Below are 17,856 nucleotides of genomic sequence, written 5' to 3' on the forward strand. Positions count from 1 at the left end.
ATTTAACCGTTTAATCTATTATATTATATATATCTAATTATATTTATGTAATATCTTTATAATATTAATTTTACATCTTAATTTTGGCATATAATTTTGATAAATTAATTTTTGTGCATAATTTTGCATTATGTCAAAATAAAAGCTAACCAGATATAAGCCTAAATCGACCCGAACCAAACAACCAAGCCTAAATCCAAATTTCACTTTCTTTTTTTAAATTTTATTTTATTTGAAACATGAATACCAGTCAAATTATATCAACACTAAACTTTCAATTTTTTTGCATATTTCACCTAATCACTAACTAATACTAATCTAATATATCGAATATAACAGAATATACTAGAAAAAATCGTCCTTTCCTTGTTTCGGCTCCAGGCAATGTTCAATTAGCTGATTGAGCCATATATTCGCGAATTTGGCATAACTCTATTATGTTTAGAGTTGAATCTTGTATATATATGCAAAAAATCTAAGTATAGATCGAGTTAAATATATATTTTAGAACACACTCTCAACTCATGACATAAGTATCAAAATTTCATATCAACCATTGAATCAATGCCTCGATGAGAATTATTAGGTCATTAAACATGTTTGCTATAAAAAAACTTTTGAATTGAAATTGATAGACTGTACTATTAGGTTTTTAGAATGAATTATGGATTGTCACTCGCTGTAACTACAAGAATAAAATTCTCATTTTTTAAATAAGGGATATCCAATATATATATATATATATATATATATATATATATATTTTCTATATATGTGTTGATGATCTTATTTAACTTTGTAAAGTTGCATGTCAATGATTTTTATGTATTTTACATGTGATATTGTTTGTTATATACTTGTGTAACACTAATAAGAAATATTATGTACGTAGGATCCTACTTCATAAAATGTGGAGTATGACTTATTAACTCTCGTTTGCTTCTAAACATTTTTATTATATGGAGTAGTACTGATTTCAAAATTATAAGAAAAGCCATAAATGAAATTCATGTTTAAAAAAGGAACTGAAGACTTAAATTATTTATTTGTTTAATCAACTTTTAGCACACTTAACTTTAAGTTTTCTTTTAAAAGATTCTTTAATAGATAAATAGCTTTTTAATTATGACACCAACTACTTTTAATCACATCCCATAAAAAGTAAACATAAGATTGGTTAACTTAGAATATAGCCAAGAGTATACGGAAATAAACACTCAAAATTAAAACTAAATACATGTTTTGAATGATTAAAAAAAAACAGGCATTAGATATCAAAGATAATATTCTGATAATTTGTGCATCATTATAATTTTATAGTAGTCATATTAAGTTGGTCCGTGAAATATCTATAAATATGATTTCGGTTTAATTTATCTGACAAAAAATAACCTAACCCTAGTTGTGAATAAATTATTGTACCTGCATTTGGACTAGGAATTAATTCTCGAAAAATTATACCTACTACTAGTTTTTAAAAAATAATTTCGAGAAAATTATTTGATTTATTTTTGAGAAACTTTTTGACAAAAATATTCGCGTTAAAACCCAAATTGCTACTGCTTCTGAAATCTGAACCCACACACACGCTTTCAGTTTCAGCACACGCCGCCATCCTCCGCCGCTCTACCGGCGGCAATCGCAAGCGACTCTGTATTCGAATTCCATCACCTCTCTAAAAACCCTAGAAGCATCAGAGCGCTGAAGAAATGTGGAGAAGACTCTCTTCGCAGCTCCGAACGCTAACTCCATCCCTGTCCCCTCCAAAATGCAAGCTTTTCGTCACTGCTTCTGTTTCGTCTTCATCTCCAATTTCGGAGATCTTTCGTCCCTCCGTTGGTCTATATCTTCGGCATTTTAGCTCTGATTTTGGTACGCTAGTATTGTTCACATCTTTACCTCACTGTCATTCATTAGTTGAATACGTGTGTGTGCCACAAAATAGTGGGTGCTGTGGAGACATAATATCCTGGATTGTCTCTGATTTTGTAATTTTTGTTTTGAGGTTGTATGTATTGATTTTATATTGGATGCTAATGAGTTGAAATTCTTTTATTTGGATTTTGTAAATTAGGTAATGCTTCTACAAAGAAGGAAGTCGAGCTCGGAGTAAGTTCTTATCACTCTCATCTTCCTAATTTTTTCGATATTGACTATTAGATTACAATGAACAATGTGTTGGGCGTCTGGCGTGTGTTGTTGAAGAAAATCTTGAATGATGTCTGCTTGTTACTCGTATTTGATCGTTAGTGTCGTCCTAAATGTGAATGACTGACATACAAGAGATATCTATCGATTTGTGTAATAGTAATACTGAGATTTTATCAATACTTGCACTAAGTCAGTGCATCAGGCATAATTTCAAATTTGTGCAAGTCTCCTATTGTTTCTATAACTGAGTTGCACCAGAAAACTAGCAAAAAAATACATCTATGTTTAAGGCTATGTATGTTTCTTCTATTGCTTAAAACAATATTTGCTATTTATTTCAAGCCAAACAATCCACCAAATTGCCTGAGGTATAGTGTTTTAAGATTTCTTGCATAGCCCCTCTCTATTCCAGCATTGCTACAAGACTAAAATTGAGCTTGTTATGGTCCACCACATGCCAAATATTTCCAAGACATGTCCCATAACTGCCTTGTAACCCTGCAATGCAAAACGAGGTGGGGCACTTCTTTCGAGTGCTGCATCAAGCCAAGAGAACCAAGAGAGCTTCAGAGTTGCCATGTTGAACAGGATCTTTTTCTGAGGTCATAAAACCCTGTTCTTATTTGTTCCAGCATACTGTAGTTATATTTATTGTTTTGATAATTCCTTTTTGATATTATTGACAAAAAGGTGTTTTCATTGAACTTTTGGAGTCTGTTAAGTACCTATGATTTAATGACGATGTGGATTGGCTAAAAGCTGTATGAGTTGTGCTAGAAATCTAGAATGTTTCTAAGCTCTATATGTGCACATGCAGACATGCTTGAATCTCAGTATATTCTATATGAAGTGATTTGAAGATGTATGTTGTGTACATTGCCACTAAGCTCTATAAGGACATGTTGTGGTTTTTGGAGTATGGACCTGCATGCCTTTTGCATTGTCAAATTTGAATGGAAGGAATATATTAAATGTTACATGTTATGGTGGTTCTTTTCTGTACAGGCATGAAGCAATACTGTTTTAGCATTATATAAAATTAATATTTTTCTCTTCTGATAACTAATTTGTTGAACTTGCAACCTCTGTCAGAACTTCGAGTCCAGATTGAACTTGTCTGTTCACTCTAAGCATTACTCCCAAGAGTCGCTGGCATCACCTTACAAGGTTTCTAGATCATGTTTATCACAAGACACTACCATGGTCCCAAACTTCCCTAGGAGGTTCCTCACAACGGGTGCTACTTCAGTTGACAAAGTTCCTGAAGATGCTTCTTCTTCTTTGGCAACTCCACGTATCAAATTTAAGAGGCTTGATAAAACAGCAGCACATATAATGCAGGTATAGAAGATAGGGCCTTTTCCTAAAAATTATAGTTTCCTTTGTCTCTTTGGTTTATTTTCTTGCCCTTTTTTCCTTTTGTTAAAATTTAAGAGACTTCAGATATCCTCAATGTCTAATGAATGTCCTATTTCTATTACGATGTAGATTCTTGACAAAGAAGCTGTTGAAGAAGTAAAGGCACGGAGTCCGATACCTGATATAAAGCCTGGTTATATTGTCCAGCTCAAAGTGGTACAGAAGCTTCTGTTAAAATGGATCATGTCTTATTTTTCAATTCCTATTTAACAACATGAATTGACCAAATGGTCCTCCAACATGTATTGTATGATTGGACTGATTTTCTAGAAAGAAAGTCCTGCATATATTTTTCATGTGTGCTTGCTCCTTTTAAAAAATAGTATATTACTTAGGAAAAAGAAAAAGGAAAATTGATGTTCTGCTGGTGGTATGGTGATGGCTATATTGCAGGAAGTGCCGGAGAACAAGAGACGTGTTTCAATTGTCAAAGGCATAGTGATAGCAAGGCGCAATGCAGGTTTAAATACTACATTCAGATTAAGAAGACTTGTGGCTGGAGTTGGGGTTGAAAACCTATTTCATCTGTAAGTCCTCATCTGCTTGTTTATGTGTTTGTCACATTCTTAAATGAATGCTCTTTTGGTTGTCACTTAATTCCTGCAGTTGCTTGGTTTAGGTTATGATGCTATTTCCTTATGTTATTGCACTGTTGAGCAAATCTAAGTTTCAACAGTGATCCTCTGCTTCAACCTGATTGATGTTATTGCTGTAAGAGGTGATATGGTAGAGAACCCACAAGCGGGATGCTTTCTAATAATAATCGATGCTGGCATGGCATCGTGGAATGATCCTTTGCTGATATTATAATTGATCTTAATTTGTGCACTTCAGTACAAATGACTTTTATTTGGCACAATTCCTGTTACAATCTGTCTGCCACGGTAAGTAGACGGCGGACAGAGTGTTGATAACATGATGGGTCAGTTCTACCTGGAGAGATAGTTTAATCTGGAGATTTCATTTGCTCTGTAGGAGATGGTGAGACCCAAGAGGAAAGAAGCTTTCACTGTTGAGTGTCTTAGCATTTGGTAATTTAGGTGCCTAAACATTTTCTTTAGAAGAAACCATAATGGTGCTTTCTGTTATATCATAACTACATTTAAAATATGTGGCTGGTAGTAAATGGTGATCAGAGCTAGTATGGCCTTTACCAGAAGGTTAGCATGCAAGTAGCAGCAGTTACTTTTCTTACTTTATTCCTTATGTATGTTTCATCATGTCTTTTTTCGTCCTGTTTGTGTTTGTCCAAGTGGGTTTAACTTAACTCTTATGCTTTTTGCGTAATGCTTGAACCATGAGGCTAGGGGCGGAGCTAGGAGCCCGAGTACGGGTTTGGCCGAGCCCATTAGCTTTTGCTCAGACAATGTATTTGTGTTAAAAATTTCATTAAATATTTACAAATATTAAATGTAGAACCCAGTTATTAGTACTTGAAGTTGTCAACAGAACCCATAAAATTAAAATCATGACTTCGCCTCTGCGTGAGGCCCCCACCTCCTCTCCTCCTTTTTGAGATCTACACTTTTTTTCCCATTAAACTCATAGTGCACCCCTTATTTTCAGTTATATTTAGAAAGACTTGCACAATTTACATCTAAATATTTTTAGCTATGCATAATTGACACTAGATTTCTGCAAATATGTGAATATCTCTCACAGTCGCAATTATCAGAGGTGCTCCATGATTTGGTTTCAGAGCTTTCACAAGATTGGACTCCTAATCTTTTGTAAGTGACTCGATGATTTGCAGGTACTCGCCCAACATAAAGGAGATGAAGGTGCTGGACAAGAAAAAAGTGAGGAGAGCAAAGCTATACTACCTCAGGGATAAAATGAATGCCCTGAAAAAACATTAACAAGCTAGCTCATATGAAGGTATACAGGAATAGGTGTTTGATCTAATTGCCTGGAGATCTATCAAATTCCTATGTGGTGCCTAAGAAACTGTTATTCATCTCTATCAGGGTTGAGCCTATCAGTTTAAAGTGGTTTTGTGTGGCCAATGTAAGAGATTGCAGCAAAAGAATCTTATTCTGTCAACTTCCGATTCTGGTCACTGGTTTAGCTATCTCTCTAGATAAACATGTATCATCAACATCCCTTTCCTTTTCCAAATGTTGTAGGTAACTAGTAACTTTTGCTATGTCGCAAGCAAATCTTGCCATAGGATGAGCATTTCCCTTTAGTAGTTTCTAGATTGCGTAAAGTGGGAATGGTTTTAAAAAAGTGTTCGGTTGACTGCATCACAGGCAATGTGAATTTATTTTCTAACTTTTGGCATATTCTTATAAGCTGTACACTTCTGGTCTAAGATATATCTGATAAACATATTTCAAATAAAGCATATTTCTGTAGCTGGTTAAGAAAGAGTATTTTTGTTTATTTTCTGGTTGAGTAGCTTGGTGAGTAATGGTTCCATAGTCTTTAACATGCTTATAAAATTTTGTAGTTGGACTAAAAGATGGATTTGTAACAGTCCCAAACTGCAAACCCCGTGGAAGATTTCCTCGAAAGAAAACTAACAAACACGATTGGATTATGCTCTAAAGTTCCTCTAGATAAGGTAATACGATTTGTCTCTATTCTGGGATGAAATAATATATAAACTGGTTTCACTGTATGGCCATTCTCTTAAATCAGAAATCTCTTCTTAAGAGTAGATAAGTCAACAAATTAAACTCAACCAAGATGCAAGAACTTGAAAAAATGTATTTGTTACTAAGCAAAAGTTGGGAAGAAATGGGATGTTCAAAAGTTTTTTTAAACTACAAATTTCGATGCTTTAAATGGAAAATTGAAAATACCGACGTTGACATAGCTCAATAGTTTGCTCAAGGTTCATTAAAATTGGAAAGATTGTGACATATTAAATACTATAAACACCTAATTTTTGCTCTTACTGATGTGCTTGCGCCTGGACTGAGGCATTTTGGCTCATGAGGTGATAAAGGAGACATGTTGAGGTAGTTGACGTTGGTCTAGGATTGAGCCCTGCCGTCGTGACTCGTGAGGGTAAAGTTGAGGTTTGGAATTCTAGTCAATCTAGCTTTGGTAAGATTCTTTTCATAAATGTTACTGTAGTAAATTTTTGTAACTTACCATAGTTTTAACCAGGGGTATTCAAAACAAAAACCTGATTTAAATCGAAAATTGAGTCAAACTGACTTGAAAATTCATATCTTTTTTGGTTTAGAATTTTGAAAGTCAGCAATATTGGTTTGATTTGATTTAAATAAATAAAAAAATCGAACCAAATGAACTACTTGTTTAATACTCCCTTCGTTTCAAATTATCTGTCGTGGTTTCCATAAGTTGTTGTCTCAAATTATTTGTCATTTTAAAAGTTCAAGACTAAATTAATTATTTTTCCTATTATACCCTTGATATTAATTGTTTTTGAAGACAACAAATACCTTAATTATGAGTAAATATTAAATGAAGAGAGATTATATCTTAAGACATAAATAATGGTAAAACAGTCGAAAACCTTTCCTATTTAATATTTTCTTAAGGAGCATGTAAAAGAGAAATATGTTTATCCGTAAAACGGTACAGTTGAATTTATACGTGGTTTATAGACAAATGAATTAATTTGATCCAAAGATAATAGATGAATTAGACAAAAATATAATACTTAGCTTTGAAATGGAGATAAAATAGTAGAAATAACAACACCGGGAACAGGGCTTCCGAGGACAATAGCAACGATATCAGTAAACAAAAAGATAAAACTATATTAAGCTTTGAATAGAGTGTAGCGTATGTTTCTCAGAAAATTCATGTCCCTTCAATGATAATAAAGCTTACTATTTATAGTTGTACGTAAAGAACAATGTCCTGTGATCAAGCCCCTCTTTAATATCAATTATGAGGGTCATTGAAGAATGTGTAACGACAGGCATTGAATGCCATATTCTTTGTAATGAGTCGTATATTTAATGCTGTAGAATATTCCTCTCTAAATGATACCAGGTGACAAACATTTATTTCATCTTTATGAGTATCATTTTCTCAGGATTGTCGCCTTCAGATTCAACTAACTTCTGTCTTCGGCTCCACGTGTTACTTCCTCATCCGATCATTTAATATAAATATATTTCACCCTACACAGATAATCCCCTTGCTTTCCGGTGGCATAACTCTATGTCACCGGAAAGTTCGTAGAGATACCTTTTTTGGCGGGAAATTATCTGATACCATCTAAAAAGTTTCTGACGGTTGATTAGACGCACGTCTCTCCACATTTAATGCCTCGAACGCGCGTCATCCCATGATTCGGCATCACTTTTGCCAGTTTTCGAGGTAATTATAATCACGATTTTAGCCGCATACTCCTTTACTTATACACATCAAACTTCTTCATTTACACTCCATTGTTCTTCAAACTTTCTCAAACTCTATTCATTCAATTCGTACTTTGTCTTCAACCTCTCTTTAACCTTCTTCTTAAGAGAAAAGCTTTTCCTTCTTTTCTAATAAAGAATGTCTTATTCTTCTGAAAATCCTAGTTCCTCAAAGAACAAAGGTAAAGACGACGAGGCTGCTCCTCCTACGAGGAGCACCATTATCCCCAGAAGTGTTGTCACAAATAAAGACTTCGAACATAAATTTCCTTCTGCTAACCCTCGTACATGGGCCGTTAGCGTATAACCTTCTTTCATCCGTCCTTCCAGTATTCCTGTTGTGAAGGAATACTGCCATTGCCAAAATTTAGGCATTATTGCTCCCGACTTGGCAGAGCGTATAACCTTACCCAAGAAGGGTTTTACGTATTTTAATTTTATACGTATCCCTTTACTTTGTGGCCATTCTCTTTGAGTGGAGAGCTCGACTCCGTCATCATGGAGTTTTGCATCCGCTACCAGGTATGGTTGGCTTAAGTAAGTCCTTCTGTGTGGAGGACAATTGCATGTCTTCAGAGTTTGTTCCAGGATATGGGAGAGGAGCTATCCCTCGCTCGATTGATGAACCTTTACTCCCCTAATATCTTCCATGGGGGAATGGTAAATTTCAGCAAGCGTGGCCACCATACTTTGCTATCTAGTATGGATGATGACAACGACCGTGGGTGGATGGAATGGTTTGTTGCAGTCGCCACCAGCGACATCATTCTGGCCACGACCTCATCCTTTTTGGAACTATGAAACCGCACTCGTAAGTTCCTTTTTTATATTTTCTTTGATTAAAGATCATATCATATCATTGTTGACCCTTCTTCTTTCGCCTGTTTCAGCAACTCGATGGGTACCACTTAGGGTTGAAGGCTTGGACCAGTGGTTTTAGAAAATCTTGGACGTCACTACGCCCGAGACCCGCACGTGGAAAAAACTGGCCCTTAAATACGGGTGGAAGGACAAAAGTCATAGTAAACTAGACTCATCTCGTCTTTACTTTTCGTGTAAGAAAATTGATTAACCTTTCTGTTTTGTTTAATTCAGGTCTGCCCTAGGGTTCAGTTGTCGTCCTTGAGGAGGATATTTTGGCTAGTCCTGCTGTTGTAGCGAGGCTGCTATAGGAAGATATTACCCAAACAGGTGTCTCTGGGCCTGCTTCTAGTGCAAGTGCTTCTTCTCGGAGTCCCCGATCGTACAACAAACAACAAAAGAGAAGACGTTCCTCCGCGACCGAGAAAAAAAATAAGAGGGCAAATAATGTCGCCCCCGAGTCGTCTCCGGAAGTTGTGGTGATAAGCCCCCCGCCCAGGACGACCATTGACATCATGATGATTGATGAAGATGGAGAAGCAAACGAGGAGGGGGCTTATCTACATAAAAGACACCTTCATCAACTCAACATACTACTCAATCTATTGAGTTATTTACACCACCGAGGATGATGCCTAGGCACTTTAGGGGGAGTTTGAGATGGTGTAAAATGCCAACTCCCATTTTTGGATCCTAGTCGTTGTGACTGGTACCATAAGGCTGAGTACTGGGTCCCTACCGTCTTCGGTTGACGAGAAATTAACAACCAGCATTGCATTTTCCGCAACCACTTCTCATCCTTCAACGCCATCAGCTTTATCTCATTCTTCACCAACTCCTCCTCTACTACCAACAACTACTACATCATCTCCACTGGCCGCATCTGTCCGAAAATGGATGTTCCTTTCCCCAGTCCCCAGTTTATTAGAACTTTGGGAAAAAATATGTCGCTCCCTCTTAAGGTCCGCAAAGGAGGAGGAGCGTTACTCTCTCAGTCTCCACTGGATGCAATTTGTTGTCCCGGTCGGTGGAACTTGCTAACTATCTGAAGCCTTTGGCTTCAGAAAAAGATAGGGAAAATATACAAGCTCTCTCAGGAGAGTGTTTGTTGAACAATGCTATGCATAACGTCGTAACAATATATTCTTCGTTTCCTTCGTTATCTCTTCTATCTTTGATATAGTTGTATTTTGAGTTTGCCTTTTTTGTTCACATGCCAATTTCCTTGCTTTCGAGGGCCTCCAAAGGTTGATTCGAGATAAGGAGGAACTTACCTCCGAGCGGGACCAAACTGTTGCTCGCCTCTCAGAACTAGAAGCTAAAGTTGTTGAGGTCATTGTGTTGGAGGCTCAGTTACAACAAAGCGAGCAAGAAGTAGAGACCCTTAGCCAAGAGATCGCCCCATTGAGGATTCAATTTGAAGAGGCTAGGGGCAAATGAGCTGAAGTCCATAGTATCTTTCTTGCTGCATCCGATTGCGAGGCTGCCTCCGCTAAAAGATTGAATAATTTGGAGGTGGCCTTAAACTCCAAAGCTAAAGAACTTGTTGTTGTCGGGGCGAAATATGCCCAATTGGAGGAGAATCATAAGAGGACCATTGAGTATAATAGAATTTTCAGCTCTATTGTCCGTGACCTCGATATTAGCCTCTGATCCGTTATATCTACGTGGGAGAACCTTTCTGCTGAGGTCATCCACCTTAAAGAAGAGCTTTAGTGCCGATCGACTTTCCTCATTATTGAAAAAATATATGCTCTATACAGCATGAGAGAAAAACTTTGGAAGAGGCCAAATCAGGTGTCATTGATTTTGATGTCGAAATTGATAAGGCCTATAAGCCAGAGTTAGCTGCAAAAAGGGGTCTTCCGTCCCGGACCGATACTACCCATTCTTCTTGTTCTGGTTCTGAGTTCTCGGGAATTGAAGAAGAAATGGAAGGTGATGATGCCGAAGGCCAAAATGACGAGCTGGTGACGGTTCCATCCATTTCTCCCGGGGCGCAGATGCTTCTCTTCCTACGAGTCCTGGATATTTAGTAGCTTAGCTTTTGTTTTGTTTTCTTTTCCATACTTTTGTATCTTTACTACTTTTTCTATGAATAAAAGCACTTTTTTGCTTAAGTATTGTGCAAATTTTTCTCTTTGCATACTCTTTATTTGTGCAAGTCTTTGCATACTTTTCGTTTAAGTATTTGCACAAGTTTTCTTTTTGTGTCTTTTTCGTTTAAGTGTTTGCGCAAGTTTGCTTTTTGCATCTTTTCATGCCAGGCTTCGAGTGTATTTTTCCCCAAAGGCATTTGGATTCCGAGCATAAGTTCTTCTGAAATCAACCCTTTAACGTGATGATTTTTATAAGAGAGGGCCCTCTTATGTTTATGGTGCTCTTAAAGAGAACGTCTCCTGTTCATTATAGCGTTTGCATTTGAAGTACGTACTTGTTTAACTTTTAAATGACAAAATCAATTCATTGTTCTGACAAGAAACAAGATAGAAACAAAAGGACTTTATATTATTCCTTCCACTTTCAAAAGTACATAAGAATTCGTTGTGCTAAAAAGAAATTACCATTTCTTGTGGCTAACTTGCGCAACTTGTTTCTGCGGGGCTGAAGGCGCAGTCCCCGGACGGATGATACAAAAATATTTCTGTGTTTCGTATTCCGGTCGAAGCGGCAGTCATTGTCGATGTATCCTCATATCATTCCTCCTCCCCCAGTGTTCAAATACGAAGAATGCGTGTTTGAACACTAAAAATTTTACGTCTTCGAGGATTCCACTAATGAATTGCAAGATAATCTTCAGTTCATTAACAAACTTCACTTCCCCTTTCTGAGCCAAAGACTATCTAATAATCCCCTAGTGGTTTGCAATTGTGAACGGTCGGGTAATATTTGTTTGATAGCAAATTTAACTTCCCGTTATCAGCTTTGCTACCAAGCAAAAGATTATCTAACCGCCCTCAAGTGGTTCTTCGCTTGTGTGCCTTGTCATCAAAAAGACTTATTGTTGTTGTTGAAACTTCCTTTGTAGTATGCTTTCTGTTGCTACCTCGTTAAAAATCTTGCCAAAAAAACCAAGTGGGACAAAATTTAATGAAGGAAAAAAAGTGCATCACATACTTTCAGTACAGGTGATGTCCATCAGTAGTAGTATCACTTGAGGTGTGCCACGTTCCAGTTGCTTGGAAACTTTTCTCCATCTTGATTCTCCAACTCGTATGATCCTTTCCCGGTGACAGCTGAAACCCGGTAGGGTACTTCCCATGTTGGACCTAGCTTCCTGATCATGCTCAACCATGCCTCCTAAAAGGTCTAGTGATCATTGCAAATATAATCCGGTTTACAAGTCCGGAGTCGGATCCCAAAGGGAAATAACAGACTAATTACAACCAATAGTTTTGTACAAATTCAAGTAATCAACCTTCGAAAATATTATTTAACGATTTGAGAGTTTACTAACTAAAATCAAAGTAATTAAAATGCAGTAATTTATAACTTAGCAAAGTAAATTTTATAGACAAGATTTGGAAAAGTCTAAGGTTATAATATCCACTATTGTCGGAATCCTATCGGCTACGTTTCCTATAAATTCGCCTAAATATTCTCTACCAATCGTGAGTACTTTGAGTGTCATAGATCTCTCTATCGAGCAACTACCACAATTTACTAGAAGTATTCTCTCGAACTACGCTAGCTGGCACTAATTCACTGCTCACTATGATCGCACCAAGGCTTCGTTATTTCTAATCCCGCATTTAAACCCTCCATATTGATCCCTCAACTACGTTAGGAGTGGTGTTGTTCAACAACTACCTAAATATGTACTCTCTCTCTCTCTCTCGAGTAATAGACACACTAAATAGGCACAGTTAATTGAGAGCTCTTTAATTAACAATTAGTTGAACAAGTAGAGAAAAATCAAAGGCAAATCTATATTAAACGCAGTAGAAAATTATCCTCCAATAGGTTCCATCAAATCTTAGATAAGAGAGTTTATCTACTCATAAATACAACAACAATCAACATAATGTTCAAAGACATAAACTAGAAAGTAAAGAGATTAATTGAGAGAAAACTCGTTTTGATCCTTGCTTCCAAGTTCTCAACAACCTTTTCTTCTCCAAAAAAGATCCCCCGGTCCAAAAATAGTGAGAAAATAAAAGTGGCTTAGATAAGCTACGTCGGCGCGAGGCACTATCTGTGGCAACATTGTTTCGACACAAGGCACTGTCTGGGGCGCTAATGACAGTGCCCTGAACAATGCCTTGCACTGTCTGTGGCATCATTGTTTCGGCGCAAGGCATTGTCTGGAGTGCCAATAATGGTTCCCTGGACAATGCCTTGCACCATCTATGGCACTACTATTTCGTTGTCTTGCACTTCTTCTTTTATTGCTCCATTTTATAGCTCTGAGGTACCATTTCGTGCAACTTTTCTCCAAATCATATCCAAGCATTCCTACACGCGAGAGAAGCTCTATTAAGCTGCAATTTGTCGCATAAATTAGCATCCAAACAACAAACAAGTAAGGTTAATAATGTCAAAATATATGGGATTATCTCACGACATCAACTCCCCACACTTAAATGATGCTCGCCCTCGAGTCAACCAACTAAACACTTCCTCATCACGGGCCCAATAAGCCACGTATTTACAACACACTACACCTATGACCATGGTTGATAGTAACAATTAAGCTCTAGTATATGCGGTCATAATACACTTCCCATACTTATGCCCAATTTCAAAATATCCAACACAGGAACAACATGATTATAACAATCCTAGCCTCGAAAACTAACTCAATGTCACAATGCATCGGAGGCTTGAATACTTAATCCAATAGAGAGGTCTAATAACATTACATATCCTTTGTGAAACCATGTGCCCTCACATTAAAACAAAAGAGTAAGCAGTCCACACATCTAAATCACACGATCGAATATATTTTAAGGACTCACACATATAAAGAAAAATCACTCACTCTCTCAAAAAAGTCACATGCATGCAAAAGGTACCATAGGCTTGCCCATTATGTAAATCTCTACTAATGCAGGCTTAGGGGTGTGCATTCGATTTATTGATTCGATTTTGACCCTTATCGATAATTACTTATCGATTATCGATTTGTACATATGCTTATCGTTATCGTTTTAATAAGGTTTCAATTTATCAATTTTGGGGGCTTATCGATTCGGTTATCGATTACACCAATAAGAAAATTTGCAGGATTCCACGGAAACTATATCGCTATAAATACGCCTAACTAATATGGACAAAAAGAAGCTAAAATAAGATGAACACCGTTTATAACATAAAAATTGTGTCAACAAGCACATGCAATAAAACTAAAGTAAGGGATCAAATGTATGCCACCAACACTCCAACGATATAAAAAAACAAAATACATCATCAAGGTTAATTCTGTTTTCCATTAATTTGAACTTCATTCCATTGATCTTTAAATATGACCATTCCTTAAATGTGGTAGAGGAAATAATAGTGTTAGGTACTTAGGGTAAAGAAAAGGGTATTATAGAATAAGGGTAATTTTTTTTTTGTCTTTTTAGTATATCTTATCGGTTTATCGATAAATCGATAACCAGAAAGGACAAAATCGAAATTAAAATCGATAACTCGATAAGGAAAATTTCGAAATCGAAATCAATAAACCAATAACAAATAATCTATTCGATTTATCGATAAACCGATTTGAATGCACATCCCTATGTAGGCCCGCTCGGTCTGAAATCAACTAGAACTTTATTATAGTTGTAATGTGGGCTAAGAGACTGGTATGATACACATAAGATACAGTGGTTAACCCTCCTAAACACTTTAATACATCACGTATTCAATTTTTAAGTGCACTTCGTTCAATCCACTTTAATCATCACAAGATAGCTCACCCTAGAATATTTTTCTTCTTCTTTATGCACTGCTTCAGATCACATCCACTAGCAAAAATAAGAACCCTTCATTTATTCATTTTTTTTGTTTGCTGCTAATGGATTTTTATTTACAGCACAAGTGTATATTTCTTCCTTCTACTGGTTTCACTCAAAAGCTACCCCAAGTTTCCTCATTACTTCTTTTTAGTGCTCTCTTTGCAATTCAATTGCTTTAAGAGGTCTAAGGATCAAAATGATTCAGTTAAGAATAAAAAGAGATAGGCTTGTAATGCGGGTGCCAAAAGAAAGGCTTATAGGCTCAAAGCGTGACTACGGATGATTTTATTTGAGATTGGCAACAAAGTTCAAAAAGATCAAAGAAAGTCTAACATCACTTCTCAAACCAAGCAACACCTAGGATTTTGCTTCAATTCACATTCCGTGCAAGTTCTAGACTCAAATGCAATAGTATGTACTGTACAAAGAAATCACTTCACACATGGTACATGACTCACTACGGACAGCTTCATTTGGACTTCAATCAAACAAGTATTCACTAAGCCAGGAGATATATTGAGCATAAAGCACAAAGTGAACACAAATCAAGCAACCAGGGCATATGAGTTATACCACATGCTATTTATTTTTATCAAGGCATCATCATATATCTAAGCTAAGGGAAACACATGCCAGAACATAAGTATGCAACCATCAAACAAGTCAAAAGGTGCACATCACTTAAGTTCTTCTCTTTTATTTCCTACATACTACTCTATAAGTAAAAAAATAAAATAAAAAAATCTACTACCCGGTTCAAGTTACATCCCATGAAAAAGAACTGAGGCACGAAGAAAAACCACAGGGGATTATTACTACCTAAGAAAAAAAAAGATATGTTTTTGTATTTTTCTCTTTTCTATTTTTTTTTATTTAGATTTAATCCCTCAAGAAAACTGTCTAGGAGATCCATCGTCGGGAAAAGTTCATTATTATTTTTTTCGAAAATAAAAAAATAAAATCTTCTACACTACTCAATATTATTCTAGAATATCCTAAAATAATAAAACAAGAAGATAGAAATTGAAAATATAAGAAGCTAAAAATTAAAAATGTAAGAAGCTAATATGGTTACTAATCTATTCCTACTATGCACAATGAGAGTTACCCACCCCACACTTAAAACATGCAGTGTCCTCATTGCATAGTTAAAGTAGAAAGGGTGAATGAGAACTCCCTGATCAATCCTCTCCCAGATGGTGGCATACTCTTGATGCCATACTCACGAGTCGCTCTCTCTTGAGGTTGTGCCCCGATAGAAACAGAAGCCACTTGATTTCCTTTACCACTATGACTACCAGACGTAGCCTCAACTCTGGTCCTTTTCTTTAGCGGTGGGCTGACAAGGTAGCCTTTTCCTTTGGTGGTGACTTAGCCTTAGCCGATGCTCTAGAACTAGCTATTGGACGACCCATATTTCACGTACCTGGGTTGGTACGAGGCGGTGTGGGCAGCAACAAAATTAACACGTGAGGCATCATTAGGGCGTTGTCCTTAGTGCATTGGACATCGTGAGGTGGCACTGAAAATTTAGCGCGGGGTGGGGTCTGGGATGGCGTACGGTTACTACCACGCTAGGTAACACGAGACATACAAAACTTACTATTTTGACTTCGCCTTGTGATGGCTCGATGTTTTCTTGTTCGTTTTGCAACCTTTTAGATTGTTTAGGATACCCGAGCAAATCTTCCTTCCACGTCTCTCCACTACTATAAAAACACTTCAAATGCACACAAAACTCACTTGTTAATCCTCCTCAACATCAAATAAAATAAAAAACTAAAACTAAAATAACTCTACGCTATGAGTTAGGTTGCCTCCCAATAAGCGCTAGATTTAACGTTGCGACACGACGCAAGATATTGAACTTAAGATTCACTCAACATTTGAGGCTCCTTCAAATGAATCACCGATGCAACTTTATCCTCCTCCATGCCAAGGTAATGTTTCAACCTTTGCCCATTAACTCTAAACCTATTCATTCCATCCTTCGATTCAATTTCTGCAGCTCCACTTGAGAATACTTGCACCACTCTAAATGGTCCCGACCATCTAGATTTCATCTTACGCGGAAATAATTTCAATCTTGAATTATACAACACGACATCTCTGGGTTTGAAAATCCTCTCTTGAATATGCTTATCGTGCATGATCTTCATCCTTTCCTTGTACAGTCTGGTGTTCTCAAAAGCATGGTAATGAAACTCATCAAGTTCATGAAGCTCTGTGACTCTACTTGTAATAGCAGCCTCCATGTCAAGATTTAATTGCCTTAATGCCCAAAAAGTTCTATGTTCTAGCTCCACCAGTAAGTGACACACCTTTTCAAACATCAATTTGTACGGTGACATACCAATTGGAGTTTTGAATGCAGTATGGTAGGCTCATAGTGCATCATCTAATTTTCTCGCCCAATCAGTCTAAGTAGCATTTACAGTTTTGGTCAAGACACTCTTGATTTCTCTGTTTGACACCTCAACTTGCCCACTTATTTGTGGGTGATAAGGAGTGGCAACCTAATGGCATACGCCATATTTTTCCAGCAACTTTGCGAAGGATCGATTGCAGAAGTGAGTTCCTCCATCACTGATGATCGCTCTTGGAGTACCAAAACGGGTGAAGATACTTTTTCTTAGAAAGCCAATGACTCCGTTTGCATCATTTGCCGGGAGTGTCACAACTTCTACTATTTCTAGACATAGTCCACTGCTACGAGTATATACTTGTTGTTGTATGAGCTGACAAATGGTCCCATAAAGTCGATTCCCCATACATCAAATACTTTTACTTCTTGAATTGGGTTCATGGTCATCTTATGTCGACGGAAAATATTCCCCGTCCTTTGACACTCATCACATATCTTTACCTAAAATTGTGCAGCCTTAAACAACGTCGGCCAATAAAAGTCCGACTACAAAACTTTAGCAGTTGTCCTTACTCCTCCAAAATTACCTTCATAAGGCAAAGCATGACATGCTTGTAAAACAGAAGTTTGGTCTATCTCGGGAATACATCTCCGAATCATGTTATCAATACAAATACTAAGTAAATATTGTTTATCCCAGAAATACATGTGACAATCATGAAAGAACTTTTTCTTCTGCACAGAAGACATGTCATAGGGAACAATACCG

The 17,856-nt window shown here is 36.8% G+C and overlaps 2 protein-coding genes across 2 annotated transcripts; one reads left to right on the forward strand and one right to left on the reverse strand.

Annotated features, from left to right (window-relative positions):
• The first annotated feature begins 1,538 nt into the window (after nucleotides 1-1,538).
• Nucleotides 1,539-5,927, forward strand: LOC104211566 (uncharacterized). The gene is made up of 7 exons (XM_009760642.2): nucleotides 1,539-1,872; nucleotides 2,075-2,109; nucleotides 3,244-3,492; nucleotides 3,640-3,726; nucleotides 3,964-4,097; nucleotides 5,324-5,448; nucleotides 5,538-5,927. The coding sequence occupies exons 1-6, from the start codon at nucleotides 1,710-1,712 to the stop codon at nucleotides 5,427-5,429; spliced, it is 774 nt and encodes a 257-aa protein (XP_009758944.1). The 5' UTR covers nucleotides 1,539-1,709; the 3' UTR covers nucleotides 5,430-5,448; nucleotides 5,538-5,927.
• Nucleotides 5,928-16,590: 10,663 nt separating this feature from the next.
• On the reverse strand, nucleotides 16,591-16,977 carry LOC104211569 (uncharacterized). Its single transcript, XM_009760646.1, has one exon. It carries the CDS (start codon nucleotides 16,975-16,977, stop codon nucleotides 16,591-16,593), a length of 387 nt encoding a protein of 128 aa, XP_009758948.1.
• Nucleotides 16,978-17,856: the final 879 nt, after the last annotated feature.

The sequence above is a fragment of the Nicotiana sylvestris genome, chromosome 11 (genome assembly GCF_000393655.2).
Source record: "Nicotiana sylvestris chromosome 11, ASM39365v2, whole genome shotgun sequence".
Classification (NCBI taxonomy): domain Eukaryota; kingdom Viridiplantae; phylum Streptophyta; class Magnoliopsida; order Solanales; family Solanaceae; genus Nicotiana; species Nicotiana sylvestris.